This window comes from Erinaceus europaeus, chromosome 11 (assembly GCF_950295315.1).
Source record: "Erinaceus europaeus chromosome 11, mEriEur2.1, whole genome shotgun sequence".
NCBI classification, from domain to species: domain Eukaryota; kingdom Metazoa; phylum Chordata; class Mammalia; order Eulipotyphla; family Erinaceidae; genus Erinaceus; species Erinaceus europaeus.
In genome coordinates, this window is record NC_080172.1 from 105,495,303 (window position 1) to 105,514,744 (window position 19,442).

General features: G+C 40.7%; 1 protein-coding gene across 1 annotated transcript in view; it reads right to left on the bottom strand.

Annotated features, from left to right (window-relative positions):
- Positions 1 to 17,776, bottom strand: part of LOC103115007 (uricase) — a 113,103-nt gene extending 95,327 nt beyond the window's left edge. The window contains exon 1 of the mRNA XM_060202251.1: positions 17,650 to 17,776. Within this exon, the coding sequence (XP_060058234.1) occupies positions 17,650 to 17,700 (51 nt within the window). The 5' untranslated portion in view covers positions 17,701 to 17,776. The remainder of the gene's footprint in view (positions 1 to 17,649) is intronic.
- Between the last annotated feature and the right edge of the window lie 1,666 nt (positions 17,777 to 19,442).

Below are 19,442 nucleotides of genomic sequence, written 5' to 3' on the forward strand. Positions count from 1 at the left end.
GAGCTATTTTCTTCCATAATTCAGCTTTCTGGTCCTTTTTCCAGCCATGACATCATCTCCCCAGACAATAACTTGGATCCACCTGCATATCAGATTTCAGGCTCAGAGGAAAAAAAAAAACTAGTATAGCCACAGGCCCTCTGGAATATAACTAAAATAGTCCTACTAGCTATCTACAAAATGGAGACACCCCCCCCCCAAAATCTTCATCTGCACTATTCCAGACTTTAGGTTCATGATTAGTCAACAATTTGTTTGGTTTTATATGTTAACTCTCTATTCAGCCATCAAGTTCCAGATGCTAGCATGATGCTGACCAGACTTCCCTGGATAGACAACCCCACCAATGTGTCCTGGAGCTCCCATTTCCCAGATCCCCACCCACTACGGAAAGAGAGAGACAGGCTGGGAGTATGGATCGATCTGTCAATGCCCATATTCAGCGGGGAAGCAATTACAGAAGCCAGATCTTCCACCTTCTGCACCCCATAATGTCCCATGCTCCCAGAGGGATAAAGAATAGGAAAGCTACCAGCAGGAGGGGATGGGATACAAAGTTCTGGTGGTGGGAATTGTGTGGAGTTGTGCTCCTCTTATCCTATGGTTTTGTCAGTGTTTCCTTTTTACAAAAAAAAATAATAATAACAAAAATAATAAAGCTTCAATTTAACTGAAAAAAAAATAGATGTTCATATGCCCATGGCCACAGTGTAGAATCTAGATAACAGCCTGGTGGCTGGACTTCTTTACACAAAGCCACCACCTTCGAATGATGGGCTTCACTCCAGCTGAGTATGAGAAGGATACCAAGTACCCATGGAGATCTCCTTGAATCAATTCACTCAAATCAAAGATCATTCTAGACAGAAATCCAGTTGGAAGGATTTCTTTTACCACATTAAGCAGTTTTATATAAAAGGAGCTTATCAGAGTCTCTGTTTCTGTATTACATAGGTACAGCCTAAAATCTGACCAAGTACTGTAACACTAGCCTTCATGACCCACTTTAAACACCGCCTCCTGGATTAAATAAACACCTCTCTCACTCTAATTAGAGTGACTCAAAGACAAGAAAAAGAAGATGAAAACATACCAGATGACCCCTTGCAAAACAGACTATTGAATTATGAAGGTGAAGACAGCTATTTTTAAAAATTGAAGCCATGAAAGAGCAAATGCATAGATCCTATCATTATTCTTTCTCTTCCCTGTTGCTAGGTTATGGAGTGTATTAAAAGAGAATCTTTGCCTTGCTCAAAATCTGCCCAGAGCAAAGTAATCGTGCTCCCCCTGCTGACTAAGAAGGCTAGGTTAGTTTTGTTGTTGTTGTTGTTATTTGTTGGATTTTGTTTCCAAACCTCCAATTTAAAACAGAAGCCAAAATATAGTATAAGCCAAGGGGAAAACAGTGGATAATTTCCTTTCCTGCTATAGATGAATAAAGCAAAGCCTGATGGTTTTTTTCATGCCTGGGGCTATTTCTTGGTTTCCTTTCCTTAACTCAGGGTGAACCTGGGAATAAAACAATTTCCCCCTTGATAATTTAACCTTTTGGGGAGTCATTTGAATCTTTGGAAAGGTCCAGGTTGGGAAATTATAATTTTGGGAGCCGGACGGTGGTGCAGCTGGTTGCGCACACATGTTATAATGCGCAAGAAACTGGTTTTAGTGTGTCTCCCACCTCAGGGGGGAAGCTTCATGAGTGGTGAAGCAGTGCTGCAGGTGTCTCCCATTCTCTCACCCTCTGTACCCCCACCTCCTCTCTAGATTTCTGGCTGTGTTTATCAAATAAATAAATAAATAAAGCTGTGGTCCGGGAGGTGGCATAGTGGTTATGGAACTAGGCTCTCAAGCATGAAGTCCTGAGTTCAATCCCCGGCAGCACATGTACCAGAGTGATGTCTGGCTCTTTCTCTCTCTCCTCCTATCTTTCTCATTAATAAAATAAATAGGGAGTCGGGCAGTAGCACAGTGGTTTAAAAACTACATGCGCATGTAGCGCTAAGCGCAAGGACCGGCATAAGGATCCCGGTTCAAACCCCCGGCTCCCCACCTGCAGAGGAGTCGCTTCACAAGTGGGGAAGCAGGTCTGCAGGTGTCTATCTCTCTCTCCCTCTCTGTCTTCCTCTCCTCCATTTCTCTCGGTCTTATCTAACAACAACAACATCAATAACAACAATAATAACTATAACAATAAAGAACAACCAGGGCCACAAAAGGGAAAATAAATAAAATATATTTTTAAAATTACATTAAAAATAAATAAACTATTTTAAAAATAATAAAGCTGATTAAATATTTTAATTAAAATAAGGAAATTATAATTATTTATAATGCTAATCTCTAGGACCTTGTAACCAAGGAAAAGGTGATGGAAAGAGCACTCCTAGAGGTTCGGGATTCGTTCACCATGGCAGTGACTGAGAGCAATTAACACCGGGTGAGACTGCCGTTTTTTGGAGGGACGGGGAATCCTATCAAGCTTAAGGTGCTTATCACCTAGCAGTTGGCTATTACAAGATAGAGTAGTGTTTGGCAGGTTCATTATCAATTTAAAAGTAGTTTCAACCAGATTTAAAATAATGGGTATGGATGAGATCATCTAAGGAGAAAAAAAAATTAATGAGAAAATAAGACTAACGGGTAGGGGGGTCGATAGCATGATGGTTATTCAAACAGACTGTCGTGCCTGAGTCTCCAAAGTCACAGGTTCAATCCCCTACACCACTATCAGCCAGAGCTGAGCAATGTTTTGGTAAAAAAAAATAATAATAAGTAAGTAAATAAATAAAATAAAATAAGACTAACATGGATATTATCTCACATTTGAGAGAATGTCATGTGTCATAAAGGATGATGCCAAGTGCTGGAGAGGTTGTGGGGGCAAAGGAACCCTTCTGCTCTGCTAGTGGGAAAATAAAGGAGTCCAACCCTGTGGAGAACAGTCTGGAGAACTCTCACAAGGCTAGGATGATGCTACAGTTCCTCTCCTGGGGATATATATATCCTAAGGAATCAAACACATCCATCCAAAAAGATCTATGTACGGACTGGATGGTGGTGCACTTGGCTGAGTGCACATGCTACAGTACACAAGGACCCAGGTTCCAGCCCTTGTTTCCTTGCAGGGAAAAAGCCTCACGAGTGCTAAAGCAAGGCTGCAGATGTGTCTCTCTGTCTCTCTCCCTCTCTATCACTCCCTTTCCTTTCAATTTCTGTCTGTCTTTATCCAATAAAGAAAGAAAGAAAAGAAAAAAAAAATTTTAAAGGCACAAACTTATAAAAAAAAAATCTGTGTACACCTATATTCACAGCAACACAATTTGTAATAGCCAAAACCTAGAAGCAACCCAGGTGTCCAACGACAGATAAGAGGCTGAGCAAATTGTGGTCTATATACACAATGGAATACTGCTCAGCTATTAAAAAATGATGAATTCACCTTCTTTACCTCATCTTGGACGGAGTTTGAAGGAATTATGTTAAGTGACATAGCCAGAAAGAGAAAAATGAAGATGGGATGATCTCACTCCTGGCCAGAAGTTGAGATATATGAATAAAAAAGGGGAAACAAAAAGTAGAACTTAGAGTTTGGTTTATTGCACCAAAGTCAAGGACTGAGGTCAGGGGGAAGGTTCAAGTCCTGATGCATGACGGTGGAGGAGGACCTAGGCTGGGGGTGAGAGTGTTTTTCAGAAAACTGAGGAATTTTACACATGTATCAACAACAGTGTTTACCATTGACCTTTAATTCCCCAATAAATAAATAAATAAGTAGAAATAAGAATAAAAGAGTAAAGTGCTGATGAAATAGTGACACTGAATATTTGGTTGTGGAAGAACATGAAAGGAAATGAAGTTGGCATGGAGAAAAGGGGGATGGTGAAGAGGAGGGTGGGTGCTGAGGAAACTTAGGAAACTAAAATGAGGTACCAAAGGGATTGCAAAACCCAGTTAATGGGAGAGGAACTTGGGGTAGGAGGTTGGAGGATAGAAACTGAAGGCTGGAGGGGTTTGGGTTCTGGTCTCTGCAATACTTGGTCTATGGGTCACTCAAGTGGGAAAGCTCACCAGGCTCTCTAAGGCAGAATGAGAGCTGAAGAACTAAACATCCAAACCCTTAAAAAAAAAAAAAATCCTTACAAATGGGAAAGCAAGGCTAAATGTTGGGTTACAGTAACTATCAATCTGAGTGTATACTAGACTCTACGAATGTATACTAGGCTTCCATTTCCAAGTTCTTACTCTGTGCTGGGCACTGTGGAAATAACTTACATTATTTCACTTACTCCTCATTTAACTATTGCTACTTTATGGGGAGTAGCTATTATTATCATTCTAAAAAAATCAAATCAAATAAAAATGAACTTGAAGTTTAGAGTGACTAAAGGATCTGCCCAAGGTTATTCAGGTAGTAAATGACAACCAAAAGCAGTAAGGACTATACTGTGAAATTGGTGCTCTGTCCCCAACAATAACTAATAATACCAAGCCTATTTTAGGAATCAAAATATAAAAAGGAAAGAAACAAAAGCATAAATTAATGACCTGAAGGAAGGACTTTTAAGTCCAAATGGTACCCTCTATCTCATTACCTCACCCTAGAATTTTGTGGTCAGAAAATGACAAAGACTAATTACCAGCAAATGGAAAAAAAGGGGGAGAGGGGTGAAAAAAAAATTTTTAAAGGAGGAGTGGGTACTCTAATTGCTTTCCTGTCCTTCCATCACAGAAATTTATTTTTGAATCAGAGCCTAAACTAAATTATGTTTCCTCCATTAAGTCTTCCTGATTATCTTCTGTTTGTTCTAATGTGATATGTGGGACACGTAAGTAAAACAATCTGTTCTTCTCTAAAATGAACCTTAAAAAAAATATACCTCTTGCCTTTACTTTCACTAAAATAATGACCATGCTATGAAGGAAAATTCAGCTAGATTATATTGGCCAAAAGCTGAGTGAGAATGGGAAATGTTTTGTGCCCTCACAATCTCCCAGGGAAGTGCTTCCTCACCATAGTAACTGGGAAGAACATTTTCACAAGTCTATTTTTGCTAAATATTTTTAAGAGTGCAATGCTGTAATAAGAGAAAATATAGCACATGTGTGCAGGCTTTTGGAATAGTTCCCAAGACCCTACTCCATTACATCTGGCCTCATTACACTCACTGTGGCCAGAAGCCAGGCAGTCAGCACCTTGCCCTCTTAGAAAGCTGCAATCAGGGAGTCGGCTGTAGTGCAGTGGGTTAAGTGCATGTGGCGCAAAGCGCAAGGACCAGCATAAGGAACCTGGTTCGAGTCCCCACCAGGGGAGTCACTTCACAAGCAGTGAAGCAGGTCTGCAAGTGTCTCTCTTTCTCTCCCCTCTCTCCATTTCTCTCTGTCCTATCTAACAACGACAACTACAACAACAATAAAAAAACAAGGGCAACAAAAGGGAAAATAAATTTAAAAATTTTTTAAAAAGAAAGTTGCAATCACGTCTACTAGATCAGATAGTATATCTCTATGGAATCAGAGAAAAAAATGCGGCTTTTGAGAAATCCTTTATATATCTTTTCTTTTCTTCTTCTTCTTCTTTTTTTTTTTTTTTTGCCTCCAAGGTTATTGCTGGGGCTTGATGCCTGCACTATGAATCCACTGCTCCTGGAAACTGTTTTTTCCCCTTTTGTTGCCTTTGTTGCTGTTGGACAGAACAGAGAAAACCGAAACTGACAGGAGACGACAGAGACTTGGAGAGAAAGACACCTGCAGACCTGCTTCACTACCTGTGAAGCAACCCCTCTGCAGGTGGGGAGCTGGGGGCTCGAACCGGGATCGTTTCGCTGGTCCTTTCATTTCACGTCATGTGCACTTAACCTGCTGTGCTACCGCCCGACCCTCACTTTGTATATCTTTCACTTTTGCTCTATCCCTACCTACGGCTTTAACGATGTCAGGAGGGACTAGTGTGGTTACACAGCTGTAGAGCATCGGCCCTGAATTCAATCCCCAGCACCACATAAAAGCAGCTGAAACAAAGTGAGCCAGAAGTGCATGGATGGGGGGTCGGGTGGTGGCGCAGTGAGTTAAGCGCATGTGGCGCAAAGCGCAGGGACCCGTGTAAGGATCCCGGTTTGAGCCCCCCGGCTCCCCACCTGCAGGGGAGTCGCTTCACAGGCGGTGAAGCAGGTCTGCAGGTGTCTGTCTTTCTCTCCCCCTCTCTGTCTTCCCCTCGTCTCTCCATTTCTCTCTATCCTATCCAACAACGAACAACATCAACAATGGCAATAATAATAATAACCACAACGAGGCCTCAACAACAAGGGCAACAAAAAGGGGAAAAAAATGGCCTCCAGTAGCGGTGGATTCATGGTGCCGGCACCGAGCCCAGCAATAACCCTGGAGGGAAAAAAAAATTAAAAATTAAAAAAAAATTTTTTTTAAAGAAAGAAAAGTGCATGGATGCTGGAGCAGTGCTCTGTGCTCTACCACATATAGCATGAGCACTGAGGAATATATCTTCTCATCAAGATATATCAGGTGTGAGATCGGGTTGGAGAAGCTGTTTCAGCAATGGACTACGTACCTGAGACCCTGAATTCAATCTCTGGCACTGCATGAAAAAATAAATAAATAAAGGCTTATTATTATAAGAGGGACTCGGGATAATCAAGATATATATAGTAAACAATCCACACACATATATGATGGATAAATTGGGGAATCAGTACCTGAAAATAGAAATAGTTGATAAGGGGTTGGATAGTGGCCTGTCTGGTAGAGTGCATGTATTACAATTGCAAGGTCCCCACTTTAACCAGGAAGATGCACAAGTGGTGAAGTAGTGCTGCAGGGTCTCTCTTTCTCCCTCTCTTTTTCTCTCTTCCCTCTCAGTTACTCTCTGTATCCAAAACTAAAAAATAGTTGGTTTACCATGATACCAACCAGACTTCCTTGGGCAGACCACCCCACCAATGTGTCCTGAAGCCCCACTTCCCCAGAGCCCCACCCCACCAGGGAAAGAGAAAGACAGGCTAGGAGTATGGATTGATCTGTCAATGACCATGTCCAATGGAGAACAAATTACAGAAGGCAGACCTTCCATCTTCTGCACCCCATAATGAACCTGGGTCTATACTCTCAGAAGTTTAAAGAATAGGAAAGCTATCAGGAGAGGGAATGGGATACAGAGTTCTGGTGGTGGGAATTGTGGAGTTGTACCCCTCTTATCTTATGGTTTTTGTCAGTATTTCCTTTTTATAAATAATTTTTTTAAAAAATGGAAAAAAGATGGTTTATCAAGAGAAATTGTCAAATGTAGATACAAAGGGGTTCTTTTCAACTCTGTCTGCACTGGGTTGCTTTAGCCACAAGATTCAAATGAGAAAAAAAAATTAAGTATATGAACTAGTCAACAATAAGATAGTTTTCACTACACAAGGAGGCAGTGTTGGTCATCAAAACTAAAGATTCTACTTCTTAACTAAGCCAAGGAAATTAGCTACAGAAAGAACCAGCATAATTTTCCATATTGCAAATGGTCCAGCCCATCCTTGCACTTTGCACCACATGTGCTTAACCCACTGCGCTACCTCCCGATTCCCTCACAAATGGTTTTTAAAGGTGATTTTTTTTTTTTTAAAAAAGGAGCAATTTAAATTCTACAGCTTTTGGAGCGTTAAATTTGCTTCGGCAGGAAGTGAAATCTTACTTCATCTGAATTAAATCTGCAGGTATCCAGGGCTTTGTCAGCAGCGCCAACAGTGAAGACCAAGGATTTCCTTTCTCTGCTTGTATCAGCATTTTATTAATTCACTCTTACAGATAAAAGTGTTGAGTAGAGTCAAAGCTGAACAAAGTCACAAATCAACCAGAGTAATGGGTTTTGCTTATAGAACCAACTATCACTTATTCCATTACCGCTTGGCAGATTTTGCACATGGAATGCTAATACCAAATTGGCTTTCTCTTGCTTTCAGCATTCTCCCCAAATCCACTCAGGCTCCCCTGTGTCCACCTTACTCCCAGCCTCTGCAGGGACTAATTGTAAGCGTCATTTAAAATGGCAGTCACCTAACGCAAATCATAATTAGCAAGCAGAATCTTCTGCACAGCACGAAAGTCATGCATTCCAAGGTCAGACAGGTTACTCAAAGTACTGAAAAAGGAGCGTCACGCTTGTACTGCCAATGATTTCACCAGTTCTGAATGCCGGCAGCATTGCAGTTTATCTGAAGACGTGTTTTAGACAGACTCCTAAAGAGTCACCTCGCAAGATGGGTTGACCTCAAAACTTGCATTTTGCCAAGTGAGTTCTGGAGAAGAACAAACAATGTTTACATCCCTCCTTGGAGTCTTCAAAGTAAATCCAAAGAGCACTGTTCTAATCAATACTTACATCTTTCTTTTCAGTTCTCCCGTTTGTTCCAAAGCAAGATTGACCTGCATGTTAATATGATAAGCAAATCGCAGAAGACATTTTTAATTTCAGAATAGCACGACTTACTATTAAAAAGTGTTTCTTTTTTTTTTTAACTGAAGACTCAATACGCTACAAACTCCACTGAGGTCAGATAGAATATATTTTCTGGGGTCAGCAGTGGTGCATCTTATATTACAATCAATATGTGAGGACCCAGGTTCAAGCCCCCACTCTCCACCTGCAAGGGGAAAGCTTCATGAACAGTGAAGCAGGGCTTCTGCTCTTTCTCTCTCTCCCTCTCTATCTCCCTCTTGATTTCTTTCTGTCTCTATCCAATAAATAAAAAGCTTAGTTACAAAAAAATTTGTTTCCTAATATGCATGAATAATTGTTTAAACGTGTCTTTATTTAATCTGGGAGAAGGGGATGGCATAACTCTCTAGCTTCTTCTTAGACTGGTGAAGTAATAAAACAATATCAGTTGGATTAGCAGCAGCAGACCAATTTAATTATGTATAAGTGGAGAATTTACCTAGAGAATGAGCACTGTGATTTGAATGATAAAGACAAGGGTATATATCCTATGCTAAGGAATGAGGTAGGGACCTGGGCTCATAGAAGGAAGAGAAGGTGAATCATGATGAAGACCATATGTTTTGTAATTATGTTTTCCCTGTCGTGTAGCTAGGTTTCTTGGAAAGAAAGTTTATTTCTGATAAAAGTCCAATTCTGGATAATGCCTCCAACTTTCATTCTCCTAGATACTCAACGGAGTGGCAAAGTCTCTCAGACAGAAATAATTCACATGCCTGGGGCCAGACTAGTGGCTCACCAAGCAGAGTACACACAATAATAACATGTGCACAATACTGGGCTCAAGCCTTCGGTCCCCACCTGCAGGGACAAAGGAGTACTGCAGGAGTCTCTTTTCCCCATCCAAGTACTAATAATGCCCTACCCTACTTGGGTGTGTTCAGCTTGATATGGCTGCAGAGTTTCATCTCTTCCTTTCTGTCTTCCCTTCCCTTCTCAATTTCTTTATGTCTATTCAAAAAGAAAAAAAGAAATGGTCACCAGGAGTGGTGAATGTGTAGTATATACAGAGCCCCAGTGATAGCCCTGGTAGCAAGAGATAGAGAATGAACTCACATTAACTTATTTTGGGAAGTCATGCTCTGAACATCTTGGGAAAGCTTGCTGTGTGACCCCCCCCCCCCCAATAATAACAAAGACAGACAAGTGAGGAGTTTACAAGAAGACCTAATATTTTGTCTCAACAACAGCAACAAAATCACTAAAATCCAAGGAATTATCCTAGTCCTGAGAATTGAGCCCAGGAGCCTCTGGCAGGGTAGACTTCTTGCACAGTCACCACGCTATCTCCATTTTTCTCTCTTTTTGATAAAAGATCTACATACTTAGGTTCGTGAGAGAGGAAAGTCAGAACACCACACAGCTCTGGCATTATGAGGAGGGGAAGGGTTTGAATAATCCTAGTGATTATTAAGGTGGTCAAGGTTGACCCTCCAGTTTTTATTATAGAACACTACCCTAAAATTCTGTGCTACTGGCCATTAAGGAATGTGTATCTGACCAAAAGTGCAACATTACTTGCATTCTAGATTGTTGTCAGGAATGCAATTTTGTACACATTATTACCAAACTCATATTGATTTTTGCTCACTGACCTGAAATAAAATTTAATGAATTTGCCTTCACACATATCCTATCCATCTATTTTTCTTATCAAAGATTTTTCATTTTGAAGGGCAAATATCTCCTTGTTCAAAATAAAATAAATACTATCTGAGATCTCACTTTTTAAATAAATAAAACAAGACTACTTAGTGCAAATAAAAGTGGGGACTCAGAATCCCTTCCCTACCTTTAAACCAGACTTGAGACCTCAGGAAAAGTTCTATGTGACTCTAGAACTCAGAAAAGAGTGGTGTCCAGTACATTGCTCTAGATAATCTTTTTTTTCCTCTAGATATTCTTAAATTTGTATCTGAATCAAACCAAACTATAAGAGAAACTGACACTTTCGTAGTGATTTGAGACTTTATAGAAATGTCTTAAAATATACAATCGCATATACTCAAATAGCATTCATAAGCTTTGTTTTTTTTAATCAGATTGAGTTGACTCAAGCCATAATAAAAGAGCTAAGGAACACACTTAGTTTAGTGGTCAAAAGTGTAGACTTTAGAACTGCACTGCCCAAGTCTCACATTCCAGTGATCAAAAATATAGACTTTAAAGTTGTGTTTGCATATGTGTGACCCCACGCAAGTCTACTTGGCCTCTCAGACAATGCTGAGAGGAAAAATGTATTCAAACATATAAATCAACTAAAAGAAAACTATGAAGAGCCATGGAAAATAATATTTCTAGGCTTCAGTACAGAGAAAAATCTGTCATTTACCCTGAATAACATTTTTATTCTGAAGACATTGTGATTTCTATAAATGACTATAATTTCTTTATTGTGGTGAAAAAAATGTGTCTCCACTTCTCCTTCCCAATACATGGAAGGCACAGACAGCTAGCAAATTCTTTCCCATTAAAATCATCCAGGCTTTCAGAATCTTTTGCAAATAACCTAAGTACCGATCACTACCACAACAAAACCGGCATGTAATTAAAACCCACTACTCTTCTTAGGCTACCTGAGCTATTTCCATTAAATCACACTGCATTCAGGTACAAGGAACAGGAGCAAAGAAATTAATATAGAGCATGTTTATTAAATGGCAAATAGAGATGTCAGCATAGAATCTCATTTTCTAAAGTTCATCTTGACTTATTGTACGCTAGGCACTTAAAAATATCTCCACTGATAATCAATAATATGATCAATAATATGATTATTAACATCATGGTAGTCTTTCGAGGTAGATACCACTATGCTTATTTTTATACATGAGGGTAAAGTTAAAATAAAGTAGTTAAGAAACTTGTTCAAGATCATTCAGCTAGTAAGGAGTAACCCAAGGCAGTCTTTAATCACTTTTAATCGGTCCACAATGAAACCTTTGTTTGGGAGTAAAGAAGGGGGCATAAACATCAGAACTGAGCTCTAAAAGGATTAACCTGCTAGACAGAAGTAGAATAGGTTGGGGTGGGGTGGGGGAGAGAGTAGGGAGGGGTCACAAGTAGTAAAGACTATACTATGTGTTAAATCTTAGGTACTAGGCACTCTCCTGAGTGTCTTGCATACATTATCTTATTTAAATCTCACAGTAACTTTCTTTTTTTTTATTTTTTTTTAAATTTTTTATTAAGAAAGGATTAATGAACAAAAACATAAGGTAGGAGGGGTACAACTCCACACAATTCCCACCACCCAATCCCCATAACCCACCCCCTCCCATGATAGCTTTCCCATTCTCTAGCCCTCTGGGAGCATGGACCCAGGGTCGTTGAGGGTTGCAGAAGGTAGAAGGTCTGGCTTCTGTAATTGCTTCCCCGCTGAACATCACAGTAACTTTCTAAGGCCAATAGAGTTATCCTCGTTTTACAGATATTGTGACTGAAGGTCAGAAAGAGTATATACAATGACATAAAGGTAGGAAGTTGCAAAACTAGGCCTCAACCCCAGGTCTGCCTGACCCCACACACATATTCTTACCTGCTTATAAAAGTATGACTTCCGGGAGTCGGGCTGTAGCGCAACGGGTTAAGCGCAGATGGCACAAAGCGCAAGGACCATAAGGATCCCAGTTCGAGCTCTGGCTCCCCACCTGCAGGGGAGTTGCTTGACAAGTGGTGAAGCAGGTCTGCAGGTGTCTATCTTTCTCTCACCTTCTCTGTCTTCCCCTCCTCTCTCCATTTCTCTCTGTCCTATCCAACAACGATAACAGCAATAATAGTAACTACAACAAAAAAAGAATAAGGGCAACAAAAGGGAATTAATAAATAAATATCTTTTAAATAGTTTTTTAAAAAGCATGACTTCCTGTGACTCAGATGAAAGATAATATAAATGATAAAGGAAAACCAATAGAAGAAATAGTGCAAGAAAATTCCATGAAGTTAGTAACTGTCTGTGTATCAAACAATGGGAATAAAGAACAGATGTTTGATGTGTAATTGGAGAATAATGGCAGAGGCCAGGTCCAGAAGAGTCACTATGTGAGACTATGATGAACTCATACTTAGATAGTACTCATTTCAGGACTGGGGATGTAGTCTAGTGGTTGCACAAATCACTCTGATGCCTGAGGCAGCGGAAGTACTAGGCTCAGTCCCTGCTATTACTATAAACCAGAGCTAAACAGCACTCTAATTAAAACAAACAAACAAAACAAACAGGGGGCTAGGAGGTAGTGCACCCAGTTGGGTGCACAGTTACCATCCGCAAAGACCCAGGTTCAAGCCCTCAGTCCCCACTTACAAGGGGAAACAGTGCTACAGTTCTCTCTCTTTCACTGTCTTTCCCATTCTCTCTCTTCCTATCCCCCCTTTCCTCTTAATTTCTGTCTCTCTATCCAGTAAAATAATAAATAATATTAAAAACAAACAAAACAGAGTAGAAAATAGTGTGTCAAGCAGAGACTAGACATCTATTGGGTAGTATGCTGGCTCCCCTGGCTTAAAGCTTCTGTCTCTAATCCTGCTTAACTAAGCACCAGCATGCCTGCAGGGCATTGGTTTGATCCCACTCAAAGCTGCGGTCTATTTACATAACCACTGTTAACTAAGCACTGCCCTGCCTGCAGGGCATTGGTTTAATCCCCACTGATTCACGATGTCTTTTTGCTCCGCCCCCTCTCGTAGTACACCCTGATTTCGACCACTGTCTTTTCGCTCCACCCTCTCTATGTCACACCCTGTTTCCACCCTACTTGGCTAGTATATATACAAGCTGCTTTTCTGAGTAAAAACACTTGTAATTGTTTTCTGGCTCGGAGAGTTCCAAAGTGTATCTCCTGCGACTAGCTCAGCACGAGTTCCTGATCCCTCTCCCACACAGTAGTCTAGAATGGCTCCAGTTGAGTTCTCAATATACGCGGATATCTTCGCCCACCCTGTTCAACGCTTGACGTCTCGTCACCCAATCTGGTCCCCTACGCCTACACTGAACTTCTCTGTTCCAGTCTCTTGGAAACAGAGTTGGCAGTCAGCTGAGGTAAAGAACAAGCACCTCATCACAGACCCCTGCAAGTGTCAACCCGGCTTTGACCCCTCCTCAATCGCTAGAACAGGCCATGGCCGGTGCTCCGCTATGTTCCATCGCTGGGGAGCCAGAGACGACCCGAACTGCCCCTGTGGCTCCAGACAGACTATGACCCACATAGTCAACGACTGCCACCTCTCCAGATTCAAAGGAGGTCTCGAAACTTGACATCAGGCTCAACCTGACGCTGTTGACTGGCTACGGAAGAAGGGCAAACGCTAGAAGAAGAAGTTCTCTCCAACCCAGAGAGCACTTGCTCCGGAAGAACCACCCTCAGGCTATCCCGGAAGATATCTTGCAAATTAGTAGATGCTACACATCCATCAAATTTTCCTATTCATACAGAAACGACACTAGAACTCTTAATTCCCGCCTGTTTGGAAAGATTCTTCTGACTTCCTTTACTGTTTGGACAATGGCAATAATTTTAAAAGTGAAATTAAAAGGAAAAAATAGAAGAAGGATGTTAGTTTCTTAGGGAACATTATAACCTTCTTCTCCAAAAGACCGAGGCTTGTGTATAATTCTAAAATGCCTTTGCACAACAAGTGCCAATATTTGGGGATAGACATTTAGGGAATATCCTAACGATCAATGTCACCTTAGCGGAACTGAGGGCATTCCAACTCTATGTCAAAACTTCGTGTTCTCTACACTCACCACCGCCACCACCACAAAATGATGAGGACATTTTTTTTCTGAGAAAAAGAAATTCATGATTAATATAAATGTCATTTATCTTCAGTTAATCAGTTGAACCACCTTGGCACATAGCTTGATTTGTCTGTGCTCACTTAGTTCCCTCTTCCACAAACTAAGTAGTTCTTTAGAGCCAATGTAGCTCAGACTTACTGAACCAATAGTAGGGCTCTTTCCAGAATTTTATATTTTATTGTTTGGAAAGGTAGACACACAAGAGACAAAAGGCCATGAGCCCAATAGACCACTAGAGCTAAAAAAAAAAAAATGTGGTTGCAATTTGTTTCATGTAATTCACTCAGTATATAAACCAATAGGAGGCATCAGGCCTTGATTCACTCTGGATAAAGTACAAGTTAGCAACAAGGTCCCACTTAGAACTATGATCCTGACTCCCAATTTTGTGCTTTCCCTACTCTCGGGTTTGGAAATATTTGCCTTATATGAACTTGGAGTGACTTACAAGTGGGGGGGAAATAATCTACAAAGCTTCCCTGACCTAAGAAAGATTTGTGTTTTGGACTTAAAGTTTATATAAAAATAAATCCCATAACACTTTGACTGCAACATAAAAGTACTAGACTGTATTATGTGCTTTTTATAGCACAGTATAATGGCTAGGTCCTCTGACAGAACTTCTGGATTCATGTCACTTCATGGATACAAGTCTCTGCGCTGCCAGACTACAAAAGGGGAAGTCTGCCCGCCTACCTGGGGAGTGCCCTCAACTAGGTGTGTATTTGCTTCCCACTGTGTCCTCCTTGCTGTTAGAGGAGCAAAGAAAAAAGAATAGAAGCCCTGAGCTAGGGAGACAGGAATGGAAGTGGGTAGAAGATGTCAGCCCAGATTTCCACCAACACTCCAGATTTTCATCTTCAATTCTTCTTCTCTTTACCACTGGCCTTAGGAAAGACTCAGAATGATGAAAAACAAACCCAAAGTTCAAAAATGGAAACCCTAGTCCGAGCAAGCTTGACCCTGCCTTAGGAGCTGGGAACAGAAGTACACACAGACTCCCACCAAAATCTCCTCCCATTTCATGATCTCTGAGCTGAATGGGTTTAATAGAATTAGCACGTTTGATACTTTGGAGTTCTTTAGGGGAAAAAAAAAAATCACTAAATGAACACAGAAAAGATTAACACATAAGAACCAATTCATTGTTTTTTTAGATCAGGTATGTTTTTCACCTGGAGAGGATGAATGAAAATGAAAAGATAAAATCAACCATATGCTTCCTTTGATACAAAGACTATCTTGAACACAATAACTGCCCACTCTGAAGACAAAGAGTATATTTCCTCTAACGCTGGGATGCCTCAAGTCTTCACTGGGGTCCTTTTCTCAATGATGGGTTCTATAATATTCAGAATACAACATCTAATCCTCTAAGTATATCTCTCACTATAAAATATTTTTTTAAAGAATTTATTTATTTATTCATGAGAAAAATAGGAGGAGAGAAAGAACCAGACATCACTCTGGTACATGTCCTGCCGGGGATGGAACTCAGGACCTCATGGTTGAATCCAATGCTTTAACCACCTCCCGGACCACATAAAATGAATTTTTAAATTACACTAATAATATTCATATATTAATTCCTTAACAAGTATTTATTGTCTCCTATGTACAAAGTGATGTACAAAGTGATGCTTCCAAAGTGTTTTGTTTTCAAAGTGTCCACTTTAAAAGAATGATTGAATGAATAACAAATAATATTTGAAGCAGTCTATAAAAATCAGGTGAATTATTGCATAAAGATGGTCAGTAGAGCATATAAAACCCAAAATGGATATGTTCTAGAATCAGAGAAATAGCTCATTTAGTTCATGTACAGATTTGCCATGTGTGGGAGCCTGGCCCCCATTTTATTGAAGGAAGGTTGAGTGTTATGGCCTCTCTCATTCTCTCCCTCTATTTTTAGTTTTTGTTGTTGTTGTTTTTAATCTTTATTGGACATATACAGTCAGTACTGAAAAGGGAAAGGGGAGACTGAGAGAGAGAGAGAGACAGAGAGACACCTACAGCCCTGCTTCACCACTCGCAAAGCTTTCCCCTTGCAGGTGGGAAAAGAGGGCTCAAACCTGAGTCCTCCTTGCCCTCAACTTGGATCAACAATAGCAGAGACTGTTCCATCCTCTGAAGAGAGGATGAACAATATACCCTATGCTACACCTGAGGAAGATGGGTCGATATTGGGGCAGCTTGGAATGTTTCTACTCATGACCACAGAATGTGAGCTCAGATCTACAGGGATGCAGAGGTCACATTGGCTCCTGAGCTGATCGTGGGCCCCAGACCAAATCATATCGATGGGGTTTATAGTCAACAATATTTATATACCTTTCCCATATTAGAGAGCTACTCTCTTCCCTGATCAAGCTCTCTGTTCCTTTTCCAGCCATGACATCATCTCCCCAGACAATAACTTGGATCCACCTGCATATCAGATTTCAGGCTCAGGGGCAAAAAGAAAAAGGAAAAAAAAAAAAAACTAGTATAGCCACAGGCCCTTTGTAATATAACTAAAATAGGCCTACTAGCTATCTACAAAATGAAAGACACCCCCCCCCAACTCTCCTTCTACACTATTCTAGCCATGATTGTTCAACTATTTGTTTGGCTTTGTATGTTAGCTCTCTTTTCATTCAACAGGTTGTCAACCAGACTTCCCTGGACAGACAACCCCACTATTGTGTCCTGGAGCTCTGCTTCCCCAGAGCCCCGCCCTACTAGGGAAAGAAAGAGAGAGGCAGGCTGGGAATATGGATCAACCTGTCAACACCCATGTTCAGCAGGGAAGCAATTCTAGAAGCCAGACCTTCCATCTTCTGCATCCCACAATGACCTTGGGTCCATTCTCCCAGAGGGTTAAAGAATAGGAAAGCTATCAGGGGAGGGGATGAAATACAGAGATCTGGTGGTAGGAACTGTGTGGAGTTGTACCCCTCTTATCCTATGGTTTTGTCACTGTTTCCTTTTTATAAATAAAAAAATAATTAAATAATAAACAAAAAACCTGGGTCCTCGTGCATGTGTCTTCAACCAGCTATATCAAAGGATGTGTGTGTGTGTGTGTGTGTGTGTGTATTCTTGAATTGTATTGTGTTGCTATTCCTCTTCACCCTTGCTTTTTTCTTTAACTGCTATACAATAAAATGCAAATATTTCCTAGGAACTATTTCTCCCAAGACACTGAGTATCAAATATCAGTAAAGGAAAAGAAGGGAGAACCTGCTAATTACCACCTTCAGTCAGTGAAGCCCTGTATTTGGAGACCACATGCTTCTATGCCAAGCATCAAACTTAAAAAGCAGAAACAATGAAACAGCATCTAAAAATGCATAAAAATCTGGTGACTTACTTTAAGGAGTTCTTGTGGGGACTCTCTACAATCTGGCCTTCGGGGCTCCATGATGGTTTAAGTTCATCTGAATCCAGCAGCGTACTGCTGACCTCCAGTCAGTGGCAACTTCATTTTCATAGTATCCTGGGTGGTGCAGCCTGGGAGGGATGGGTCAGACAAACCCAGGTGTCTCATCATGCAGTCAGACCCAGAACGTGCCCTGTGCCTCTGGGAAGTAAAGTTATGAGGATAAAAGGTTATGAAAAAAAAAATCACCTCTGGCATCAAGGAATGACAGCAAATATGGAAACCTAGACATCAAAGCCTGGATCATTATTACAATAAATCTCTAGGGAGCTGGGTGGTGACACACCTGGTTAAGTGCAGGTATTACCATGCACAAAGACCTGGCTGGGTTCAATGCCCCGGTTCCCACCTGCAGAAGGGTAGTTTCACAAATGGTGAAGCAGTGTGGTAGTTCTCTATCATCTATCTATCTATCTATCTATCTATCTATCTATCTATCTATCTATCTATCATCTTTTTCCCTTTCTATCTTCTCTCCTCAATTTCCCTCTGTTATATCAAATAAAATTTTAAAAAAACTTAAATAAAATAAGTCTCCAGGGGTGGGGAGGATGGCACACCAGGTTAAGCACACATAATAGAAAGCGCCAGAGTCCCAATTCGAGCCCCCAGCTCCCCACCTGCAGTGGAGTCGCTTCACAAGTGGTGAAGTGTGTCTGCAGGTGTCTATCTTTCTCTCTCCCTCTCTGCCCCCCCCCATCCATTTCTCTCTGTGTTATCCAAAAAAAAAAGAAAAAGAAAAAGAAAAGAAAAAGAAAAATGCCCACAGGAGCAGTGGATTCATAGCGCAGGCTCTTAGCCCTGGCTATAACCCTGGAAACCAGAAAAAAACAAGTCTCCAAAATAAGAAACATTGTCATTGGATGATGCCACCTCTCCATACCCCCTTCTAAATTGACATTATGGAAGAGGAAAGACAATACTGTTTTGAAAATGGGTGGGGTGGGAGCATCCAAGTGTATCATGAGCATACCTAATACTACCTTTATCTCAGTGTAAGTTTGCTTTTATAGGAATGAATGAGGCTTTCTTCACTATCACCCCCAACCAAACTGTCATTTATACTACTGTCTGCTACATTTATTTTTTCAGTAATTTTATTTATTATTGGATAAATACAAAAAGAAATTGAGAGGGAAAGAGGAGATGGAGAGAGAGAGACAGACAGACAGACAGACAGACCTACAGCCCTGCTTCACCACTTATGAAGCTTTCTCCTTGCAGGTGGGGTGACCAGGGGCTTGAACCTAGGTCCTTGAGCACTGTACTATGAACGCTTAACCAGGTGCACCACTGCCTGACCACTATCTGTGACATTTCTATCCACAGAAAACAGCTGAAGCCAAACAAAATTTTTCAAAGAATATCAAGGATCCGCAAGTAAAAATAAATCATTAAAATAAAATATAAACATAAAAATAATAGAAAATGACTTTGAGGTCCAGAGTACAAGCTCCCTCTATCAAGAAGTGGTTGACACTCATCCTCTGAGGCAGCCTTTTGGAAAAGGCTAGCTTTGCTAATAGTAAACAATGTTATAGCAGGTAGGAGCAAGTCTCTGTTTAATTAGAGGACCCCAAGTAAGAATAAGCAAAAGCTCTAAGTTACATATTGAAAGAACATATTCAAAATCATTGGAGCTTTTGTGAAATATTCAACAGTTGCTGAACTGCTGTCTATCATGAAGACATAGAAAGGGAGAAAATGGGAGGAAGTGGAGGTGC